A 23,777-nucleotide genomic window follows, 5' to 3' on the forward strand; every position below is an offset into this window, starting at 1 on the left:
TTTCTTAACGAAATCATTGTTATTCTGTTTTGCACGCTGGCGGGGCACGCTTTCTTTTTGAGATAGTTTTCTGGAGAATGTCTAATATAGAATCATTATCAGGCACAATTTTCATTCAAAATTCACTCACAACTTGCGAAAAAAAGTAAGGTTCTAAGAAACAGAATACATATTCGATTTAAAAAAGTACATTTTCATTCATTATTTTAATTTTTGACGCGTGTGAATAAAATTTTAAAAAGTCTTCTAGACTATCATTTAAAGCATCACATACTTCCGGAATTATCTTAGCTATGGATGCTTTCGAGATTCTAAAAAATATCGACAACAATCTGAACAATATTCCAGAAGAAAGGCATATCAATGTCATTTATATTATCACTCTTGCAGGTACAGCATCCTTCATGAGTGTATCTTGGCGTTGTATTTGTGGAGCAATTAAATTCAACAGTTTTTCCACTTGTTCAGGTGTTATTCTCAACACTGCTCTGTAATCTCTATAAAATTGTGTAATGATACATTCAACTGAAAACCTAAGATGAAAACTACCAATAAAGAAGTCGATTTCGGACCAATCATTTGACAAATTCGGACCTGATTGCTGTTTCTGACTATTTGATGGACATTTGAAAAATCGCCTGGCATCCCAGGTAAACCCGTGCCGTAGTATCTAGTTTCTCGCCAGCAGCTCACACTATGTGAACGGACAAGGCGAGTCAACCAATTGTCAAGCGAGTCCACCGGGTCAGTAGCTGCTCATTGTCAAGTCAGCTACTAGCAACGTATAAATGGGCCTTAAGACGAAAACTGCCAATAAAGAAGTCGATTTCGGATCAATCATCTGACAAATTCGGACCTAATTGCTGTTTCTGACTATTTGATGGGCATTTGAAAAATCGTCTGGCATCTATGGTGAACCCGTGCCGTAGTATCTAGTTTCTTGCCAGCAGCTCACATTGTGTGAACGGACAAGGCGAGTCAACCATTTGTCAAGCGAGTTCACCGGGTCAGCAGCTACTCATTGTGAAGTCAGCTACTAGCAACGTATAAATGGGCCTTAATGGATGAAGAATGATCAGAATAATATGTTATGAACATTCAATAAAACATTTTGAAATGATTTTCATTGATCTATTAACAATTCAAAACTGTATTTCATCATAGTAATCCTGATAGATTAAGCTTGATTCATTACCATTTAATACCTTCGTAGATGTCGACACCGTATCTTACCCGTGTGAAATGGACAAACTTTTAAAATCAAATAATATAAATGAAAATCACTTTCTTCGCATCAAATATGTTGCTCTATGTAGTAGAATAACAGATTTTCCGCAAATGGTGAAAAAACCTTCAACTAAAATAATATCTGGGTATATTTTTACTTTATAATTATGAGTTTTAGTAGGGATTTCAGAAAAATTATAAAAAATTGATTATGTAAGGTTCAGTGCTACGTGTTCTATGCATTCAAGTAACAAAAAGCAATAACTTTCATTCAAATTTTAGAGATTGAAAATTCTCTTGGGTCCAGTAACCTCATAGAGAGCAAATTTCCTCACAAACATAAGGTGGCCATACACTGTTTGCCCGGAGGTCAAATATTTGATATATTTTGACAGATAAAGTTTGATTTGATATTTGTACAAACACTATTTTGTTTGCCACTCTTAAATATTCAACAGTGTTAAACAATGTCAAACACCGAACATGGATAAAATCGACTGAAATATTCAAGGTAACCTAACCATGTACCGACAGGTTCGAAGAACAGACTAAAAAAGTATTGAATATTTGCTTGTTGTGTTTTGTGTAGCATATATTTGATCAGTACACGTCGACCAAATTTTATCTGTCAAAAAGAGTCAAATATTTGGCTTCGGTCAAACAGTGTATGAGCATCCATAGATTTTAACACAAGATGTCGCACAGTATCCTAGACACCACGAATGATAGTGTCCCTGCTCTATTACAGAAATGATGGAGCGAGATCAGAAAATCCGGATATGCATCATTATTGCCCGTCATTTCAATTTTGTCAACCTTACACGATCAATTTTATTGTCATTCTGATGAAGTAATGTCATTATTATTTATCGTGTACGGGACCCTTTATGATTGATGATAGTATCGTTAGCAAAATCTCATGCAGAACTGTCAATGGGATTCCCAATTCATGTAAAAAAAAAAAGGCAGTGAGATTCTCAATATGTTGGCTCCTGTCAGTTCAATAGGGATTCTCTAAAGACGTCACCCGGGTGGAGTTTTCTGATTTTAATAGCTTGCTTTCAAAGCAATCTTATTATCAAAGCTTTACTTATTGATCCAAAATTTTGTTTTAATAGCTCAAATATTATTTATTGGAACAAGTTTTTGAATCAATAAGTAGCAAGTATATAGCGCGTAAAAATTTTATCTTTTCGTTATCATACAATTTTGTTCAGTTGGTTAGGATGTATTGACGCTCAAAATCTTGTTGTAAAACGTTTTTACATAGTTTGGAATATTTTCACAAAATCAAATATCTTTAAAAAGTCTTCACATCTGGCATCTCTGCTGAAGTTGATCTTCTGAATCTTCTGACACTTGCAGCTGCTCAACCATCTTTTTCTGCTGGATCGGAACACTTGCGTGATAAAATTAGTCTTTTAACAGCCGAGCAAAGTAATTATTTCCGATAGCCTAAATATGCTTTCGAGAGCCGCTGTCCTTGCTGGTGAGTGAATAGTGAATAAAACCGTGAATTCTGAACTAGATTGAGGCAAATCAATGTTTCAATAATCATGAATACTTTTGTCACAGGAAGGTTTATGTAATCGTTTTTCGAATGGCATTAACAAGCATTCGTTACGCGAACGTTAGCATGTTTATACAAAATCCTGTCAACTGATTGGAGAATTGTTCGTTTTTATGAACGATTCTGCAACAATTTTTAAGTGTGCCAAGTTCTAAAACCAATCAAGTGCATTCAAGTTTTCTGACAAAAGCATAACCTCCTTTTTACCTTTCAGCCGCGAAAAAACCAGCCGCACTGGTTCTAGTCCGTGGATCAGCTTCTTCGACGGATCGGCCAGTGAGACCCGAGCATCCAGGAAAAGTACGCCTCGGCTTCTTGCCGGAGGAATGGTTCACTTTCTTCTACAATAAGACCGGTGTCACTGGTCCATACGTATTCGGCGCTGGTTTGTTGACTTATTTGTGTTCGAAGGAAATCTACATCATGGAACACGAGTACTATAATGGTCTATCACTGGCTATTATGGCAATCTACGCTGTTAAAAAATTCGGACCGGCCGTGGCAGCTTATTGCGATAAAGAAATCGATGTACTGCGAACATTCTCGCATTCAGTCGTGTTATTCTCACTGAAGTTATGTTTATTCTAGAAAATTGAGGGTGAATGGAAACAAGGTCGTGAAGACAATATCAAAGCACTTGGCCAGGCTATTGAGGACGAAAAAATTGAACAATGGCGTGCCGAAGGACAGACTATGTTGATGCAAGCTAAGAAGGAAAATGTTGCCCTGCAACTGGAAGCTGCTTTCCGTGAGCGGGCTATGACCGTCTTCAACGAAGTAAAAAAGCGTTTGGATTACCAAGTCGAGCGCCAGAATGTCGACCGACGTATTTCCCAAAAGCATATGGTGGATTGGATTGTGAGCAATGTCGTGAAATCAATTACACCGGATCAAGAGAAAGAGACTCTCAGTCGATGCATTGCTGATCTTAGTGCCATCGCGGCTAAGTCCAAGTAATCAGGGGAAGGAAGTCATATATTTTGCTTGTAGCAAGAGTATAGTGGGAAGTGCGTCATATTAAAGAACAAAAATGTACACTACTTTGTGCTCATTTCAATGGACATACGAATAAAGATATCCACGATGTGAAATAGAAATTTGAAGTTAGTTTTGCATTACTAATAACAGACGATGGCCCTTATTCCCGTATACACTTCACGGTGAAAACGAAATGAACTGCTCGCCATTGAACTTTGTTTTACGAGTTAGTGTTATCACACAATAGCCTACACCTCGCAGTTGACAGTATAACAGTGATGTTATATCATAGCAGCAGTAGGAGGCCATATTTTTTTGACATCATTTCCTCTTCCAGCAGACAACAATCGAATAGGAAAGTCAAACTAAATATTTCCTTCCTGTGCAGGTGATTTCACAGTAGGTTCATATTGACGACATCGAAGAATCCTTTCGGTAATATTTGAATGCTTCATACCCGAAATTCTAATAACATATCCCGCCCATCGCAATCATCCTGCCCTGGCAAGTTTCTGAATACTATATTCGCCATTTATTTGTGACAGTTCGTGGTTTATTCTCGTTCTCCAAACCACGTTTTCCTGTACACCACCATATACTGTTCTGAGCGTTCTCGGCGTTCGAAAACACTAAGGTCCTCTTCGTATCAGGGATTTGTACACTTCGTACGGGATCGGAGTTTGTTGAACGTATTGGACGCATTGATCCCATGCTCAATCAGTCCTACTTCATGTTCAATCGTATGCAGTGGCGCCGACACGAGGAGGGGGGGGGGGGGGGGAGGTGGCGAAGAAGGTGTTACGTATGGACATGTTCTTGAAGGCAACAAAGTTAATAAGTCTTAGTACATTTCCGTTGGTTCACGAACGGGCGCTTACCTGAAAATACCAATTACTGGTCTGAACACCTCCTATTGACATGCATTTTGAGCACTCAAATCTCCGATGACGGTTTTGTTAAAGTGTTTTGGGCAGCGAATTCTTCATTATCATCTGCTGCCTATCGTATGCGTGATAATGTTTGCACCAATGTCAAAATTTTAAAAATTCTCAAAAATTTCGATTTCAATTTTTTTTATTTATTCAAGAAATTGTAAGGGGTTGTATCTAGGACACGACCGCATATTTTCGACGTAGAACTACGAAATTATATTGTGGAATCCACTTGTTTACCACTTCGAATATTATTTTAGAATGCAACAAAAATGTTGTAATAAATTATGTTCTTCGTTACAAATAAATTTGATGAACGTCCGTTTACGTTTGATATGATGCCTAGGACTACCAAAATATATGAACGGAAAATTAGTCAAACGATCAATGTATTTTACATTTCCTTCTGAAATCATTGCATTATCTCATGTTTACGTAGTTCTCGAACCGCGAAAGTTCATTCACCTCTAGTATCTGAAATGACGATTTTCCCAGGCTTCTCATTACAAAGCGAGTACAAAAGTACTCAACACCAAAAATTACCCGACTTGCATGTAGAGACGTCGGTTAATCGTTCGATTAATTCAAATAATCGAATATCTGAAATTATAATCGATTAATTTTGTATCGAATAATTTTAAATCAAAATATAAATACATCGAATAATTGTCACTGTAATCGCATTTAATTAAAAAAGGAATCTATCTCAAAGTTAATGCATTTTTAGGCTAAGAATTAGGCTATATAATTTTTTTATCCAACCATCTAACATCGACAACCCGATAGACCACGCGACCAGAATGACTACGTGATACGTGATTATTTCAAGAAAATAATATTTATTCGATTAATCGAATATTGAAAGACAATTATTCGAATGAAACGAATATTGAAAAATGTCCCAAAGATTAATCGATAATCGATTAAATGAAAAAAAAAATAGACATCACTACTTGCATGTATACAGTAATTTACATTTAATGCGACATTTTTTTAATTGGACATACCTGTAATGCGACACATTTAATTGGACATGTTTACATCTAATTGGACAGAGAAAAATCCGCACTGACAGTGGTTAGTGTCGATGTCTGGTGGCAACTTTCGATTTGGGACAAAACTCGATAGTGTAATCTCTATCAGATTAGAAGGCACGAATCCAGTTTTCAAATGTTAAAATTTGAATGAAAATTTCTACATCATGTTATTTAATTACTTTAAACACGTATTTTTGACTCTTATTTAACCGTTTGTCTATACATTTCTGATATTTTGACTGAAACTTTTCATTATATATAATATAAAATTATCTTCAAACACGATTTTCGTATGAGATTTTTTCACCACCTGTAAAAAAGTGTTTTTCATTTAAATAGAATACTAATTTGATACGGATAAGTTAATTTTTATTCATAATTTTTTTTTTGAAAACATGCTCATTCCGCCTGAAAATTAATTACTATCTTTGACGTTCCCGAAATCGTGACACGAAGCTCAGTGCCGTCATCGCAAATATCAACAAACACAGCACAAACGAAAAACAGAATGTGAAAAACAAGTTAGAACCAGAAAAGAAAAACATCAAAATGGACTCAGATAACATTTTGATAAATCGTGGTGAGAGTGTTCTACAAGTGGCTGACGAAACGGGCTTTCCACCGTCGAGAATTTACGGAATCGAGAAGCAAGAAATAGCATTGAGGCATTGCAAGGCGTTGGCCAACAAAACTATCCACTGATTTCGAGATAGTAATGGGAAATATAAAGGTGAAGAAACCAGATGCCGAAATCGACACAACTATCGTTAAGGAAGGATACGATGTGAAACTTAAAAATACGAATGCAATCGCTCAGCCCATGGCGCCGAAGGAATTAACCAAGAACATTCATAAACTTATCAAAAAAGGTTTAGATGGATATTTTAATGCTATTTCCGCGTGTTCTTATCTATATTAATTCATTACAGCCTCAAAACACAAATCTTATTTATGTTATGGATTAAGGGATGTTCAAGTGCGTCCGCGGAATAATGAAACAGGGTAAGCAATGTGTATATTGTGTGTTGAAATGGGTGTTGCAATTTACAAAAAAGTCTAATAAAGTCATATATCTAATCGGAAGTCTCTAATTCGCATCTCAATTTTTACAGGATTGTTATTTTCGCTGCAGAAAAGTGGAAATCATGTGTCGCTTGCCAACTGTTCCCATATCCCATATTGCTATACGCCGAGTCGGAAAGACTCGGGAGCAGCAATGGGTGTGAAACGAGGCACAGTTACAATGCTAATCCGAGAGCAGCCCTATTATCAAGAACAGTTCGATAAACTAAAAGTGAAAAATCAATGCCGTCAACACGAATATACCATTGTGCGAGTTTTTACAACACGATAAATTTTTAAGAGTGTTTCAACCATTTTTCCAATCAAGACAACTTATGGTGTTACAATCAATTATTTTGTATTTTTGTTATCATGCCATATACCTAATTACAATTCACTATTGTTATTCGCCAAGAAGGCGAATAATTTCATTTTCATATTCGTTTTTCCATTTTTCGACTTCCACTAATTTATGGTCATCACCAACAGCAATAAGAACATTTTTAAGTACATCCATGATGCTGATAGCCTTCTTATAATCATTGCGTTTTTCGGATTGACTGCTCCAAGAGTACATTTAACCCGAAGTACTAAGATCACCCTCAGCACTTTCGTTAGCATCGCAATCTTGCTCTTTATGGTCGGCCTCGAAAAAGTCACCACCAGAGGCAATATACTGGGTCAATTGCTCGTCGGTATATATTTGCGCTACATCTATGTTGTCTGAGTTGCTTAGCCATTCTTGAACTTCTTCTTCGGTCAGTACGTAGTTTGGATCAACGAGTTGCACTACTTTAGAAAGCAACACGCGGGGGTCACTTGTTGGTGATGAAATTGTGAAATCGTTGAACGAGTTATAGTTTTGATCTTGACTGACACTTAAGAGATTGCGCCAACAGTTAGCAATCGTTTCTGGAGTTATAGTGGCCCACGCATCAGTCGCTAGTTGAATAGCGTCATAAAGGCTAAATGATTTGATAACTTCTGTGACTGGACAATCGCTGTCAGTTTCCAACAGAACACGGTGCAGAAAATTCGATTTGTAGATAACTAAAAAATAAAAATAATATTCACTATCTTGGACTCGAAAATGTAATGACATTGTTACCCTTAAAACATTTGATGATGCCTTGATCCATAGGCTGCAGAATGCTTGTCACATTTGGAGGAAGGAAGATCACCTGAATTTCTGCGTCATCCACTTGAAACTTATCTTTACTGCAATGTGCGGTGCAATTATCTAAAATTAGAAGCGCTTTAGCCGGTCTATTCTGTGCAGCTGCCTTCCGTTTGATTTCAGGAACGAAGACGGAGTAGAACCAATCAGTAAACGTCGCACTAGTTTGCCACGCTTTCTTATTTGAAAAATAGTGTATCCCATCAGGCACGCCTTGCGTTTTAAAGCATCTAGGATTTGCTGCGCGGCCAAGCACTTGTAATGGTAATTTGTGGCTACCACTTGCATTGCTGCAAGGTGTAATTGTCAGTCGCTCCTTCAAAGACTTGCGTCCGGGTGCAGTTTTTTCGCTAAAACTAACCAATGACTTTGAAGGCAAGGCCTTTACAACTAATGCCGTCTCATCAGCGTTATAAATATCATCAGCACTATAGTTGTTTGAAGTTATAATCTCCGTCAATTTATTCTTAAACGGTTCAACCGCAGCAATATCCGCGTCAAGTTTCTCTCCAGAGACAGTTAACGTTCTGATCCCGTTTCTAGCTTTGAAGCTACGTAACCAACCATAACTTGCTCTAAATCGACAATCGGGCGTCGTGCACGATGTTTCGTGGAGAAGCTTGCATTTTTCACATAAGAGTGCATCTGATATCGGTATGTGTTTCTGACGTTTTCCGTAGAACCACAATAAGACGGCTTCATTCAGCAATACATGCGTCGGAAGTCTTATCCGTTTGCGAAACTGGATCGTTTTGTTGGCCATCGTCTTGCAATGCCGCAATGCTATTTCTTGCTTCTTGATTCCGTAAACCGTCGACCGTGGAAGGCCCGTTTCGTCAGCCACTTGTAGAACAGTCTTACCACAATTTAGCAGGTCCAAGATTATGTTCTTATCTTTGATGGTGAGGACATTATACTTTCGTCTCTTGTATTTCACTGGACGGTTACGTTTATCGGGCTTGCTGTTAGCTTCACTGGCAGTGATTTGTTCTAAAGCAATAGAACAGCTCGAATGAATGTTGGCCGATAGTACATCTTCTAAATGTTCATCTAAATATTCTGCTTGCATGTATTCTTCACCAATGTCTACGAAAGTTGAGTCCATTTGCTGTTTTTCTTTTCTAGTTCTAACTTGTTTTTCACATTCTGTTTTTCGTTTGTGCTGGTTTGTTGATATTCGCGTTGACGGCACTGAGCTTCGTTTCACGATTTTGGGAGCGTCAAAGATAGTAATTAATTTTCAGGCGGAATGGACACGTTTTCAACATTAAAATAATGAATAAAAATTAACTTATCCGTATCGAATTTGTATTCTTTTGAGATGAAATACACTTTTTTTTACAGGTGGTGAAAAAATCTCGAACGAAAATTGTGTTTGAAGACAATTTCATATTATATATAATGAAAAGTTTCAGTCAAAATATCAGAAATGTATAGACAAACGATTAAATAAGAGTCAAAAATACGTGTTTAAAGTAATTAAATAACATGATGTAGAAATTTTCATTCAAATTTTAACATTTGAAAACTGGATTCGTGCCTTCTAATCTGATAGAGATTACACTATCTAGTTCGGGACCCGAATTGAAAGTCGCCACCAGAAGTCGACACTGACCACTGTCAGCGCGAATGTCCAATTACAGGTCACAATCTCCTCCAATGCGACACTGAGTGGTGCCTCGGCATGTCGCATTAAATGTAAATTACTGTTTTGCAAAGCGGATTCCCCTACACTGGAGACAAACATTAGTAAATGAAGCTACCAAATCTTTAGTAGTTGAAACATTGGTAAAATGTACAAATTTTTTGTACATATTACCAAAATCCGGTAAAACTGATGTCAGATGTAATGTACATCCCTACCAGAGATTCGTACATTTTACTTCATGCCATTTGTAACCTTCAATGTTTTCATTCCTAGCGACTGTGAAGTGCGCACTTCGTAATCGCCATTTTTTTGTGGAAGCGAAGCAATTCGGAGGTAAGCATTTGTTTTTGTTATGTTTCCGTTCTTATCTAATGTTTTCTCTATGTTGGTAAATTCTAGATATTCCGAAATATACTCATTTTGGACAACGTTTCTTCTATTCTACTACTGATAGAAGCATTTCCATTTGCGATCAATCGTAAACGAACATTTTACAACAGCCATGATTCGATGCTAATATTTGGCGATACAAACTAGGGAAAGGAAGAACCAATAACGATTCACCATCGGTCCGTGCAAACGGTATCAAATGAGCGTATCTTTTCGTCGACCAACGGCAGCGACCAGCGAATCAACAAGTGCAGCTGATTCCAGCACGAATAGCTCTTCTGTTTCTTCACTGGAGCATCGAAAATCCCTATCAGGCTCAGGTGCAGGCAAGAATCAATGAAGGAGGAGCAAGCTACGCTACCGCAAGTATAGTCATTTGCTCATAAAATTTACAAGGTATGGCCTTCCGATGAACGAAAGTAGATTTTTCGATCATCTTTTCATTCGTTTTCCAGATGTATCGAAACTCTCCAGGAAAAGTGTCGTTATTCGTTTTTTCTACAAACTGATAACCTCTGCGTGATAATGATGTGTCAGGAAGATCCAATCAACTGCTTTTCTCAACCGGAGGATGACATGGAACATGAAGAACGTCAGAACCGACTACGTGCTCTGTGCAATCATCAGGATCTGTTCCAGGAGGAGAGTGTTGAATTTGATACTGGAAAGCATCGACAAAATCAATGTCATATCGTCACTAGGTTTCATGATTTCCTCCTGGCTAGTGATGAAAAAGTTGGGAGTCGATATCCGGATATCTGTTCCAACTACTAGCGGTTGTCATCAAGGAAAACTCAGTTTGCTAACTCAAATCATTTTAATTGGATGATTTTGTATGTGTTTTGTTCACTGTGCGTTGGTAATGGTCGGTATGGTTGGTTGGTCGGTAATCCTAATATCCTCGTTCATGGTGTTGAGGAATCTAGGGTGTACCAGAAATGTTACTTTGAAATTACTATGGACCATAACGGACAAACGTGCACAAACATGACACCGCGTTTGCGAATTAATTGGGCCAATACTGCTGAATATGTTGAGGATGTAAAAATGGGGCGAAAATGACGTTGGTAATAATTTGCATACTCATGATTCCGGACGTGACAAAACTATTCATCGCAAAAGGAATGGAATTGCATGCTAGATCTCAGCGTCTCGGTGATACGGTTTATGTTCAATGGAGAGCCAATGTATGTTTGATTTTAATCTAACTTGAATGTTTTTTTTTTTCCGGTGATGAGCTGCTCGTCGAAGCTAAGTTGTCAATTTTATTTTGGTTTCCGCGTTTCTGTCTGCGATGTTGAACCCTAAGATGGAAGAATTCGGCGATATGCTGGTCGAGAGCACTCACAACTTGTGAGACAAAGAGCGAATTCAACAAAGTTAAACAAAGACAACGGAAACCATCGTAGCTCCCATTCAGTTCCGTACAGCATATACGGCTATGGCGACTATCAGAAAGCTGTTGATCTATGGATACAATTCGGACCAACAAACTGGTGAGACGAATGAGCCCCTTGCGGCGGAAGCATTCAGACAGAACTTCGCAACCATCAGAACGCACCTAGCGGAGAAGACGTATGCTGTTATGTCAAGAAAGACATACTTTTAGTTTGAGGTACGGACTGTGGGACTGATGAGGGTTTGTAAAAGTAGTTTTTTGTTAACAATCTGTTTGAATTATTTTTTTTTGTTTCAGCAGGACTGCAATTCCGAAACGATGTTGGGGAATGATGATCCATCGTGTGCTTTTGATGGCTACAATATAAGCATGAGCACAAATATCGAATCCGATTGTTCAATACGAGCAATCACGACCCCTCAATCCAATGTAGTCGTTCTGTTACAAGAAAACAAGCCCCAAATTCCTACTGAAGACACATTTCCACTGCCTCATTAAATGGGCAAGTAAACTACACCTGCGCAGGGTCGAAGATTTCGGTAGGCGATACCTGGTCGGAAACGTAATCGTTTTCTTCTTAAATATCCTCGACAAGATCGTAAGTAGACCCATTCTGTAAATCTTAAATTTATATTTTTAATACCATTAATATATCAATATTTCTTTTCTTCTTCAGAGCACGAGAGGAATAAATACGAACTAAGAGTACTGGGTACTGGTGTCATCGACTTCCTGCTAATCAGCGCCCCATTCTCTAGAGACAGCGATGCAGTAGAAGGAGTTATTGCGACGAGAATTATTGTTGTTTTCAAATTTTACATTTTTTTTTATTGTAGAACTATTGAAATTATAGAATAAGTTATTAGTGAAATATTATATAACATGTTATCAAACACAGGATTTTAAATAAAACAAAAAGGAAAAAAAAATATTATTTTAACCCAGATGATTAACTCTTACAATTGAGAAACAACATTTCTACTGATATCGTTCCAAAGGTTAATCAACAAACGCCCTTTATTGAACCGACAAATCACCTTCATTGAGCTGATATTGATCCAACACTGGACCAGTAGTACAGTCCGGATCGTAGTTTCGTTTGACATATAAACCTACCAATCTGTTTTCGTAGAATGTACCAATGATTAGTAGGGTAGAAAATCACTCGGGAATTGGTAACATGTACCAAAAAATTAGTAATATTTACTAATGATTCCTCTCAGTGTAGGCACATTGATTTTGAAGTCCGTGTTGGGGAAACACAGCTCGGTGGGAACAAAAATACCTCCAACTTACATGTATATTTGCAAAACGGATTTCCACAGGTACATCGATTTAGAAGTCTGTGTTGGGGAGACCGTAAATAGGGCCAATCAAAACTTGGCAGTTAGGGTGTTTAGATAACGCTTGACATTTTACAGTTATTCAATTGTTCATCTCATGAAAAATAACATTTTATTCATTGTGACGCGCAGAAATATTTCCTATCACTTTATGCAAACATCTTTCCAATCTGTTAAGAAATGTTCAAGTTATAAGCATTCGAAATACGGGTAGGGTTAGCACACAGATCGGCAGAGCATATGTATGGGAAAATGGAAGTTCTTCCAGTTTTCATGAATTTAAACCGTTTAGAGGTTAGCGAATTGTAATGTATAGCATATCAAACAAATCTTAGAGAATTTCCGATTCGATTGGTATGCAAATCATGAGAATTCGTTCACAGGGAAAATAGTTATTAACGTTAACTTTATTTCATAAAAACGTGACCTGTTTTCTGATTTGCCACCCTTCCTGAAAGACGTAGTTCTACGTCAAAAATTGGAAGATTCTTAGAGTCCTCAACTATTTTATTCATCGATCGAGTTTCCCCTTGCTGCAATTACGATCTCCACATGCTTTCGGAACGCACAGTAGGGACCTAATAAAGTGCACTGGATCCATTTCTCTCTATTTCTCTCGACGGTAAACATGTCGGTAAACAGTAAACAAAACCTTTTTTTCGCTCGAGGAAGTTTAAGCTTTTCTTACATCCGTCGACTCATAGCTCCAGGATGCGGTTGGTAATCATGCGAGTTTTTTTCCGTGCCGTCAACCCGCAATCTACCTTTACGATCTTCTGTGCCGTGAAGTCACTGATGTTCCTTGGCCATTTTTCTCATTGGACGCACTTGATTCGCTCGAATTTTTCTTTTGGCGGCATCGATAACCCTCGGAACCTGTTGACCTGTGATCACCTTCGGGGATAGTTGTCTTTTCTTTTCTCGGCCTAGGACCCTTTTCACGGTCCACCGGGACATTCCCACGACGATTGAAATGTCTTTCTGCAACATTTGCGCGTGGGACAATACGCTGCCACTAATAGCGAATTCGTTTTTAAAACTGAATTAGTTCCAAACTGACTTTGTCGTTTTCAGGTCCACGAATGCGGCGGTTTGTTGATGTGCATGAACATTTTTTTTTTTTTTTTATCTGTATTATAGTGACTTTCAACTCATTTGGCTGGTTCGTCACTTTTTACTTCCATTTTTGGAAGAATGTCGGGAGTGAGAGTTGAACTCGTGACCTTTAGCGTGAGAGGCATGGATGTTACCACTACGCCAGATCGCCTCCCTGCATGAACATGCGGGAAAAGGAATAATCAAAATACGATACAACATCGATGAATGTCGAGAACGACACAACTCTCTTCTCCACCCCATCACAGAAGCAATTAACGCACATTTTCGATGTACCACAATCCTTTTCCGTATGATACCCGTAACGTTATATTGTGGGAAAAGATTTATGAATACCTTCCCAGTCTACTTTGTTGTACCGAATTGGTTACAAAAATGGTGCCGACAACGGTGCCGATACCGTGCCATTTTGCAATGATTTTGTCGACCTACCCTTCGTATTTGACAACAAATTACGAGCCAACACTGTGCCAATCTGGCACCGTGACGACCGAAAACAAAACTGTTCGATTTTTATTATAGTTTCTTGTGTTTACATGATTTATTAAACGATAAAACAAAAACTCACAGAGACCACGGTCATCATTAGTTTTATTTAATATATAAATATACATTATAAATTACATATCATTGTATTACGTGATTGCATTAAATTATAAATTTACTTCATATGATTCTAAATAAAATATTCCTCGCAGCCGGAATAGCGTCCATAATCACAATCAGGTCTAAACCTAAGTGGTGCGGACTCAATCCACTTCATTTTCAAGCAAATTCATGCATGTTTTCAAGCGATTTCTTGCAATAAATTCTTAGACCACCAGAGATGCCAGATTTACAAATATGTTTGTGAATTTACAGACATATCTGTAAAACACTTTTTATTTTTGTTGTAGACTTTGGATATAATAATATTTCACAGGTTTTTGAAAAATAAAAGGGCTCTATTCATCACATCAAAGATATTTGACTCGCCATATGCCATTTTTCCATAGTTTTAATACAGAAAAGTTATTATATTTAGTTTATATCAATACACATGACGTTAGACCAGCGATACTCAACCTGCGGCCCGGCAGTCTTTCTGGTTGGCCCATCTGGTGTGTATGAAGTTTGGAACTCATACACATAAGTACTTTTGCCCTGACATCATTGCAGACGAAAGAGAGGATACGGTTATTCACAATTAATGAAAAATTGCATTCTCTGCAGGTAACGAAAAACCTTGAACGAAAATTGTCTCTGATAATTATTTTTTGTTCTAGATAAGATTGTTTTGCTGAAATGCAAGGAGATTTATTGAAAAATAGTTAAGCTAGGGTCAGGACTTTGTCTTCTAAGTATTAAAACAAAATCGAATAAAAATTTTCATTCTATTCTCAACAATTTACATTCGCTTTCGGGTCTGCTTATGACGAAATATGGGTTACTGTTCGTTATTGTTACCACAGACATGGTTCATGGCCGTGTGGGGATCTAAAACTTGTATAGCCTTGCATGGCGGATGGAAAATATACACTGTATTTTCTTATAAATTTCATCAACGACAAGACCGCAAGCCTTGGTGGATGTCCAATATATCAACGAAGAAATACTGATTTTTATAAAAATTAACAACGCGAATGTATGTGTATGTATGTATGTGTAGATCGTTGAAACATTTAAACACACTTACGACACATAAGTTATTAAGTGGTCCGAAATATCAATTTTTCCACTTTTTCCCAAAATTGACAAATGAAAATTAATAACTTTTGAATCACTGAATCGATTTAGATGATCGACATATAAAATTGAAACTATTGACTTAGCCTTTTATTAAAAAATATTTAACATGCGAAAAAAATAATTATATTGACGTAGGACTACGTCTAACCGGAAGATATAGGGGGTGAAATGGAAATCTAGGCACTGAACAAGAAGGAAAAAATGCAAGATATGGAACGCTTATAACTCGAGCATTTCTCAATAGATCGCAAAGGTTTTTGCATCAATTGATAGGAAATATATCTACGCATCTATCATAACGAATAACATTTCATTTTTCATGAGATAAATAATTGAATAATTGTGAAATATCAAGCATTGCCAAAATGCACTATGTGCCCATTTTTGATTGGTCCATTTTGTGCTCCTCAAATCGTACCGACCAAAACGGGCAACCAGAGCAGCAGCGAAATAGAATGAAGCACGATTGGAAAGGAAAAAGGAAAAAAAGAAAGAAACATTGGTCGCAGTCTCACACATGCGTAATTCTCGAGCCAGCCAGTCAGCTTAAAAATCCCCGCTCCGCTGCCGTAACGATCATTCTCATTCAAACCGTACACCACATCGGTTCGCATCACAACCCATCAACAAACCAACCCAAGCAGCCATGTCTGGACATGGTAAAGGAGGAAAAGTGAAGGAAAAGGCAAAATCCCGCTCGAACCGTGTTGATCTGGAGTTCCTCGCAGGGGTTGCTAGGCCGAGCGCGTTAGTACCAGTGCACCAGTCCACCTAGCCGGCGTTATATAGTTTCGGCCGCCGAAGTGATCGAGTTAGCTGCTCGCGACGATAAGAAAACCCGCATTCGGAACAGAACACATTCGGTTCGGTGGACATCAAGACAACAGGCAGTTGCAGCGAGTGGCGAGTGCGGTTGTCATCAAGGAAAACTCAGTTTGCTAACTCAAATCATTTTAATTGGATGATTTTGTATGTGTTTTGTTCACTGTGCGTTGGTAATGGTCGGTATGGTTGGTTGGTCGGTAATCCTAATATCCTCGTTCATGGTGTTGAGGAATCTAGGGTGTACCAGAAATGTTACTTTGAAATTACTATGGACCATAACGGACAAACGTGCACAAACATGACACCGCGTTTGCGAATTAATTGGGCCAATACTGCTGAATATGTTGAGGATGTAAAAATGGGGCGAAAATGACGTTGGTAATAATTTGCATACTCATGATTCCGGACGTGACAAAACTATTCATCGCAAAAGGAATGGAATTGCATGCTAGATCTCAGCGTCTCGGTGATACGGTTTATGTTCAATGGAGAGCCAATGTATGTTTGATTTTAATCTAACTTGAATGTTTTTTTTTTCCGGTGATGAGCTGCTCGTCGAAGCTAAGTTGTCAATTTTATTTTGGTTTCCGCGTTTCTGTCTGCGATGTTGAACCCTAAGATGGAAGAATTCGGCGATATGCTGGTCGAGAGCACTCACAACTTGTGAGACAAAGAGCGAATTCAACAAAGTTAAACAAAGACAACGGAAACCATCGTAGCTCCCATTCAGTTCCGTACAGCATATACGGCTATGGCGACTATCAGAAAGCTGTTGATCTATGGATACAATTCGGACCAACAAACTGGTGAGACGAATGAGCCCCTTGCGGCGGAAGCATTCAGACAGAACTTCGCAACCATCAGAACGCACCTAGCGGAGAAGACGTATGCTGTTATGTCAAGAAAGACATACTTTTAGTTTGAGGTACGGACTGTGGGACTGATGAGGGTTTGTAAAAGTAGTTTTTTGTTAACAATCTGTTTGAATTATTTTTTTTTGTTTCAGCAGGACTGCAATTCCGAAACGATGTTGGGGAATGATGATCCATCGTGTGCTTTTGATGGCTACAATATAAGCATGAGCACAAATATCGAATCCGATTGTTCAATACGAGCAATCACGACCCCTCAATCCAATGTAGTCGTTCTGTTACAAGAAAACAAGCCCCAAATTCCTACTGAAGACACATTTCCACTGCCTCATTAAATGGGCAAGTAAACTACACCTGCGCAGGGTCGAAGATTTCGGTAGGCGATACCTGGTCGGAAACGTAATCGTTTTCTTCTTAAATATCCTCGACAAGATCGTAAGTAGACCCATTCTGTAAATCTTAAATTTATATTTTTAATACCATTAATATATCAATATTTCTTTTCTTCTTCAGAGCACGAGAGGAATAAATACGAACTAAGAGTACTGGGTACTGGTGTCATCGACTTCCTGCTAATCAGCGCCCCATTCTCTAGAGACAGCGATGCAGTAGAAGGAGTTATTGCGACGAGAATTATTGTTGTTTTCAAATTTTACATTTTTTTTTATTGTAGAACTATTGAAATTATAGAATAAGTTATTAGTGAAATATTATATAACATGTTATCAAACACAGGATTTTAAATAAAACAAAAAGGAAAAAAAAATATTATTTTAACCCAGATGATTAACTCTTACAATTGAGAAACAACATTTCTACTGATATCGTTCCAAAGGTTAATCAACAAACGCCCTTTATTGAACCGACAAATCACCTTCATTGAGCTGATATTGATCCAACACTGGACCAGTAGTACAGTCCGGATCGTAGTTTCGTTTGACATATAAACCTACCAATCTGTTTTCGTAGAATGTACCAATGATTAGTAGGGTAGAAAATCACTCGGGAATTGGTAACATGTACCAAAAAATTAGTAATATTTACTAATGATTCCTCTCAGTGTAGGCACATTGATTTTGAAGTCCGTGTTGGGGAAACACAGCTCGGTGGGAACAAAAATACCTCCAACTTACATGTATATTTGCAAAACGGATTTCCACAGGTACATCGATTTAGAAGTCTGTGTTGGGGAGACCGTAAATAGGGCCAATCAAAACTTGGCAGTTAGGGTGTTTAGATAACGCTTGACATTTTACAGTTATTCAATTGTTCATCTCATGAAAAATAACATTTTATTCATTGTGACGCGCAGAAATATTTCCTATCACTTTATGCAAACATCTTTCCAATCTGTTAAGAAATGTTCAAGTTATAAGCATTCGAAATACGGGTAGGGTTAGCACACAGATCGGCAGAGCATATGTATGGGAAAATGGAAGTTCTTCCAGTTTTCATGAATTTAAACCGTTTAGAGGTTAGCGAATTGTAATGTATAGCATATCAAACAAATCTTAGAGAATTTCCGATTCGATTGGTATGCAAATCATGAGAATTCGTTCACAGGGAAAATAGTTATTAACGTTAACTTTATTTCATAAAAACGTGACCTGTTTTCTGATTTGCCACCCTTCCTGAAAGACGTAGTTCTACGTCAAAAATTGGAAGATTCTTAGAGTCCTCAACTATTTTATTCATCGATCGAGTTTCCCCTTGCTGCAATTACGATCTCCACATGCTTTCGGAACGCACAGTAGGGACCTAATAAAGTGCACTGGATCCATTTCTCTCTATTTCTCTCGACGGTAAACATGTCGGTAAACAGTAAACAAAACCTTTTTTTCGCTCGAGGAAGTTTAAGCTTTTCTTACATCCGTCGACTCATAGCTCCAGGATGCGGTTGGTAATCATGCGAGTTTTTTTCCGTGCCGTCAACCCGCAATCTACCTTTACGATCTTCTGTGCCGTGAAGTCACTGATGTTCCTTGGCCATTTTTCTCATTGGACGCACTTGATTCGCTCGAATTTTTCTTTTGGCGGCATCGATAACCCTCGGAACCTGTTGACCTGTGATCACCTTCGGGGATAGTTGTCTTTTCTTTTCTCGGCCTAGGACCCTTTTCACGGTCCACCGGGACATTCCCACGACGATTGAAATGTCTTTCTGCAACATTTGCGCGTGGGACAATACGCTGCCACTAATAGCGAATTCGTTTTTAAAACTGAATTAGTTCCAAACTGACTTTGTCGTTTTCAGGTCCACGAATGCGGCGGTTTGTTGATGTGCATGAACATTTTTTTTTTTTTTTTATCTGTATTATAGTGACTTTCAACTCATTTGGCTGGTTCGTCACTTTTTACTTCCATTTTTGGAAGAATGTCGGGAGTGAGAGTTGAACTCGTGACCTTTAGCGTGAGAGGCATGGATGTTACCACTACGCCAGATCGCCTCCCTGCATGAACATGCGGGAAAAGGAATAATCAAAATACGATACAACATCGATGAATGTCGAGAACGACACAACTCTCTTCTCCACCCCATCACAGAAGCAATTAACGCACATTTTCGATGTACCACAATCCTTTTCCGTATGATACCCGTAACGTTATATTGTGGGAAAAGATTTATGAATACCTTCCCAGTCTACTTTGTTGTACCGAATTGGTTACAAAAATGGTGCCGACAACGGTGCCGATACCGTGCCATTTTGCAATGATTTTGTCGACCTACCCTTCGTATTTGACAACAAATTACGAGCCAACACTGTGCCAATCTGGCACCGTGACGACCGAAAACAAAACTGTTCGATTTTTATTATAGTTTCTTGTGTTTACATGATTTATTAAACGATAAAACAAAAACTCACAGAGACCACGGTCATCATTAGTTTTATTTAATATATAAATATACATTATAAATTACATATCATTGTATTACGTGATTGCATTAAATTATAAATTTACTTCATATGATTCTAAATAAAATATTCCTCGCAGCCGGAATAGCGTCCATAATCACAATCAGGTCTAAACCTAAGTGGTGCGGACTCAATCCACTTCATTTTCAAGCAAATTCATGCATGTTTTCAAGCGATTTCTTGCAATAAATTCTTAGACCACCAGAGATGCCAGATTTACAAATATGTTTGTGAATTTACAGACATATCTGTAAAACACTTTTTATTTTTGTTGTAGACTTTGGATATAATAATATTTCACAGGTTTTTGAAAAATAAAAGGGCTCTATTCATCACATCAAAGATATTTGACTCGCCATATGCCATTTTTCCATAGTTTTAATACAGAAAAGTTATTATATTTAGTTTATATCAATACACATGACGTTAGACCAGCGATACTCAACCTGCGGCCCGGCAGTCTTTCTGGTTGGCCCATCTGGTGTGTATGAAGTTTGGAACTCATACACATAAGTACTTTTGCCCTGACATCATTGCAGACGAAAGAGAGGATACGGTTATTCACAATTAATGAAAAATTGCATTCTCTGCAGGTAACGAAAAACCTTGAACGAAAATTGTCTCTGATAATTATTTTTTGTTCTAGATAAGATTGTTTTGCTGAAATGCAAGGAGATTTATTGAAAAATAGTTAAGCTAGGGTCAGGACTTTGTCTTCTAAGTATTAAAACAAAATCGAATAAAAATTTTCATTCTATTCTCAACAATTTACATTCGCTTTCGGGTCTGCTTATGACGAAATATGGGTTACTGTTCGTTATTGTTACCACAGACATGGTTCATGGCCGTGTGGGGATCTAAAACTTGTATAGCCTTGCATGGCGGATGGAAAATATACACTGTATTTTCTTATAAATTTCATCAACGACAAGACCGCAAGCCTTGGTGGATGTCCAATATATCAACGAAGAAATACTGATTTTTATAAAAATTAACAACGCGAATGTATGTGTATGTATGTATGTGTAGATCGTTGAAACATTTAAACACACTTACGACACATAAGTTATTAAGTGGTCCGAAATATCAATTTTTCCACTTTTTCCCAAAATTGACAAATGAAAATTAATAACTTTTGAATCACTGAATCGATTTAGATGATCGACATATAAAATTGAAACTATTGACTTAGCCTTTTATTAAAAAATATTTAACATGCGAAAAAAATAATTATATTGACGTAGGACTACGTCTAACCGGAAGATATAGGGGGTGAAATGGAAATCTAGGCACTGAACAAGAAGGAAAAAATGCAAGATATGGAACGCTTATAACTCGAGCATTTCTCAATAGATCGCAAAGGTTTTTGCATCAATTGATAGGAAATATATCTACGCATCTATCATAACGAATAACATTTCATTTTTCATGAGATAAATAATTGAATAATTGTGAAATATCAAGCATTGCCAAAATGCACTATGTGCCCATTTTTGATTGGTCCATTTTGTGCTCCTCAAATCGTACCGACCAAAACGGGCAACCAGAGCAGCAGCGAAATAGAATGAAGCACGATTGGAAAGGAAAAAGGAAAAAAAGAAAGAAACATTGGTCGCAGTCTCACACATGCGTAATTCTCGAGCCAGCCAGTCAGCTTAAAAATCCCCGCTCCGCTGCCGTAACGATCATTCTCATTCAAACCGTACACCACATCGGTTCGCATCACAACCCATCAACAAACCAACCCAAGCAGCCATGTCTGGACATGGTAAAGGAGGAAAAGTGAAGGAAAAGGCAAAATCCCGCTCGAACCGTGTTGATCTGGAGTTCCTCGCAGGGGTTGCTAGGCCGAGCGCGTTAGTACCAGTGCACCAGTCCACCTAGCCGGCGTTATATAGTTTCGGCCGCCGAAGTGATCGAGTTAGCTGCTCGCGACGATAAGAAAACCCGCATTCGGAACAGAACACATTCGGTTCGGTGGACATCAAGACAACAGGCAGTTGCAGCGAGTGGCGAGTGGCAAACGCAATCGCAAAACGGCATCAGGTAGCAGAAGAAAAAAAGTTTGTTCTTTATACAAACTGCTTTGGTGGCAAATCCAGAACAAGGCGGCATCGAGGGCGTTCGAAATGGTTTTTTTCAAAACCACGAGTACAAAGTTTACTAAATTGGAACCTTTCCATAAAACAAGGCGCTTTTCAGGGCCATTAAACCTTCCAAAAAAGAGTTTAGGAAATACAGTTCAATGCTTTCTAAGACATTATCCAAAATAATAATAAAACACAAATTGATTTTTTCATAATTTGTTTGCCAGGATCTGATGAGTATGTGAATTTGGCAGTTGTTCTGAGCTTATTGATAGTTGGGGACTTTCCTGATTATTCAATTTTCACCAATTCTTAAGTTGTTTCCAGATTGAAAGTACAGTAATTTACAATTAGTTCGACATTTAGCTAATTGGACGGACATGTAATGCGACTTATTTAGTTGGACATTTTTGTAAACATAGAGATCCAAATTATGACCCCACATTGAAAGTCGACACTGTACCACTGTCATCGCAAATGTTCAATTACAGGTTAAAATTACCTCCAATCCGACACTGAGTGGTGGTAATGCGACGTGCCATTGAATGTAATTTACTGTAAAATATGTCACAAGCTGGATGGGAAGAAATTTTCCAACTGTGAAAGCTGTGGCGAGTGGCAAATGCAATCGCTAAACAGAAAGGTTTAGCCGAACAAGATGGGGATATCGAGTGATAACAAACAATAAACTCTTTAGATTGAAGATAATTTTGTGATCCTGAAAAGGACCCTTTTTAGCCTGCATGTGAATCCAACGAGCGAACAAATCGTAATGAATGTATTTTTTTGCCATCGCTCCCTTTTAACGCTCATACGTTCGTCTCGTTTGATTCGCCCCTCTGGCTGAGTCTGCCGATTTGTCTCTATCCTGTGAGTGTGTACCGCTAGAGTATAAAACACGCGGACCACAAAAAAATATCTTATTTTCTTTCAAACCGTAAACCCGTGTGGTTGTACGGTATCGGCATCGTGGATGTTACAAAGGAGGACAAGTTAAGGGAAAGGCAAAGTCTCACTCGAACCGTACAGGTCTCCAGTTCCCTGTTGGTCGCATTCACTGATTGCTCCGCAAGGGTAACTAGGCCGAACGGATTGGTGCCGGAGCACCAGTATACCTAACAGCGATTATAGAGTTTCGGCCGTCGGAGTGCTCGAGTTGGCTTGCAAAGCTGCTTACGACAATCAGAAAACCCGCATCAAGAACAGAGCAGCTTCGGTTCGGCGCTCATCAAGGCAACAATCAGTGAGTGACAAAGTGTTTCTCCGGCACGTCGCATTAAATGTAATTTACTGAACAACATGTCACAAGCTGGATGGGAAGAAATTTTCCAACTGTGAAAGCTGTGGCGAGTGGCAAACGCAATAGCTAAACAGGAAGGTTTAACCGAACAAGATGGGAATATCGAGTGATAACAAAAACACAACACCAAAGGTTCTTTTCAGAACCATCAACATATTCATAAAGAGTAAA

At 38.2% G+C, this 23,777-nt stretch overlaps 2 protein-coding genes, 2 long non-coding RNA genes and 1 pseudogene across 8 annotated transcripts; 4 read left to right on the forward strand and 1 right to left on the reverse strand.

Annotated features, from left to right (window-relative positions):
- Nucleotides 1–2,556: 2,556 nt before the first annotated feature.
- On the forward strand, nucleotides 2,557–3,894 carry LOC129776920 (ATP synthase subunit b, mitochondrial). Its single transcript, XM_055782863.1, has 3 exons — nucleotides 2,557–2,716; nucleotides 3,012–3,325; nucleotides 3,386–3,894. Exons 1-3 carry the CDS (start codon nucleotides 2,689–2,691, stop codon nucleotides 3,752–3,754), a joined length of 711 nt encoding a protein of 236 aa, XP_055638838.1. The 5' UTR covers nucleotides 2,557–2,688; the 3' UTR covers nucleotides 3,755–3,894.
- Nucleotides 3,895–6,176: 2,282 nt separating this feature from the next.
- Nucleotides 6,177–8,621, forward strand: LOC129778558 (H/ACA ribonucleoprotein complex subunit 2-like protein; annotated as a pseudogene).
- On the reverse strand, nucleotides 7,384–9,088 carry LOC129774146 (jerky protein homolog-like). The gene is made up of 2 exons (XM_055777843.1): nucleotides 7,915–9,088; nucleotides 7,384–7,856 (listed from the first exon to the last, which is right to left on the reverse strand). Exons 1-2 carry the CDS (start codon nucleotides 9,086–9,088, stop codon nucleotides 7,384–7,386), a joined length of 1,647 nt encoding a protein of 548 aa, XP_055633818.1.
- Nucleotides 9,089–9,743: 655 nt separating this feature from the next.
- LOC129776548 (uncharacterized) lies at nucleotides 9,744–12,337 on the forward strand. 4 transcript variants are annotated; one of them, XR_008743117.1, is made up of 5 exons: nucleotides 9,744–9,964; nucleotides 10,031–10,417; nucleotides 10,477–11,660; nucleotides 11,718–12,018; nucleotides 12,097–12,337. It is a non-coding gene; the product is annotated as an uncharacterized LOC129776548 (long non-coding RNA). The 4 variants fall into 4 exon arrangements; XR_008743118.1 differs by having other exon boundaries at nucleotides 9,745–9,964; nucleotides 10,477–11,636; XR_008743115.1 differs by having other exon boundaries at nucleotides 9,746–9,964; nucleotides 11,721–12,018.
- Nucleotides 12,338–16,522: 4,185 nt separating this feature from the next.
- On the forward strand, nucleotides 16,523–18,058 carry LOC129776621 (uncharacterized). 2 transcript variants are annotated; one of them, XR_008743131.1, is made up of 3 exons: nucleotides 16,523–17,381; nucleotides 17,442–17,739; nucleotides 17,818–18,058. It is a non-coding gene; the product is annotated as an uncharacterized LOC129776621 (long non-coding RNA). The 2 variants fall into 2 exon arrangements; XR_008743132.1 differs by having other exon boundaries at nucleotides 16,523–17,357.
- The last annotated feature ends 5,719 nt before the right edge of the window (nucleotides 18,059–23,777 follow it).

The sequence above is a fragment of the Toxorhynchites rutilus genome, chromosome 3 (assembly GCF_029784135.1).
Source record: "Toxorhynchites rutilus septentrionalis strain SRP chromosome 3, ASM2978413v1, whole genome shotgun sequence".
Classification (NCBI taxonomy): Eukaryota; Metazoa; Arthropoda; class Insecta; order Diptera; family Culicidae; genus Toxorhynchites; species Toxorhynchites rutilus.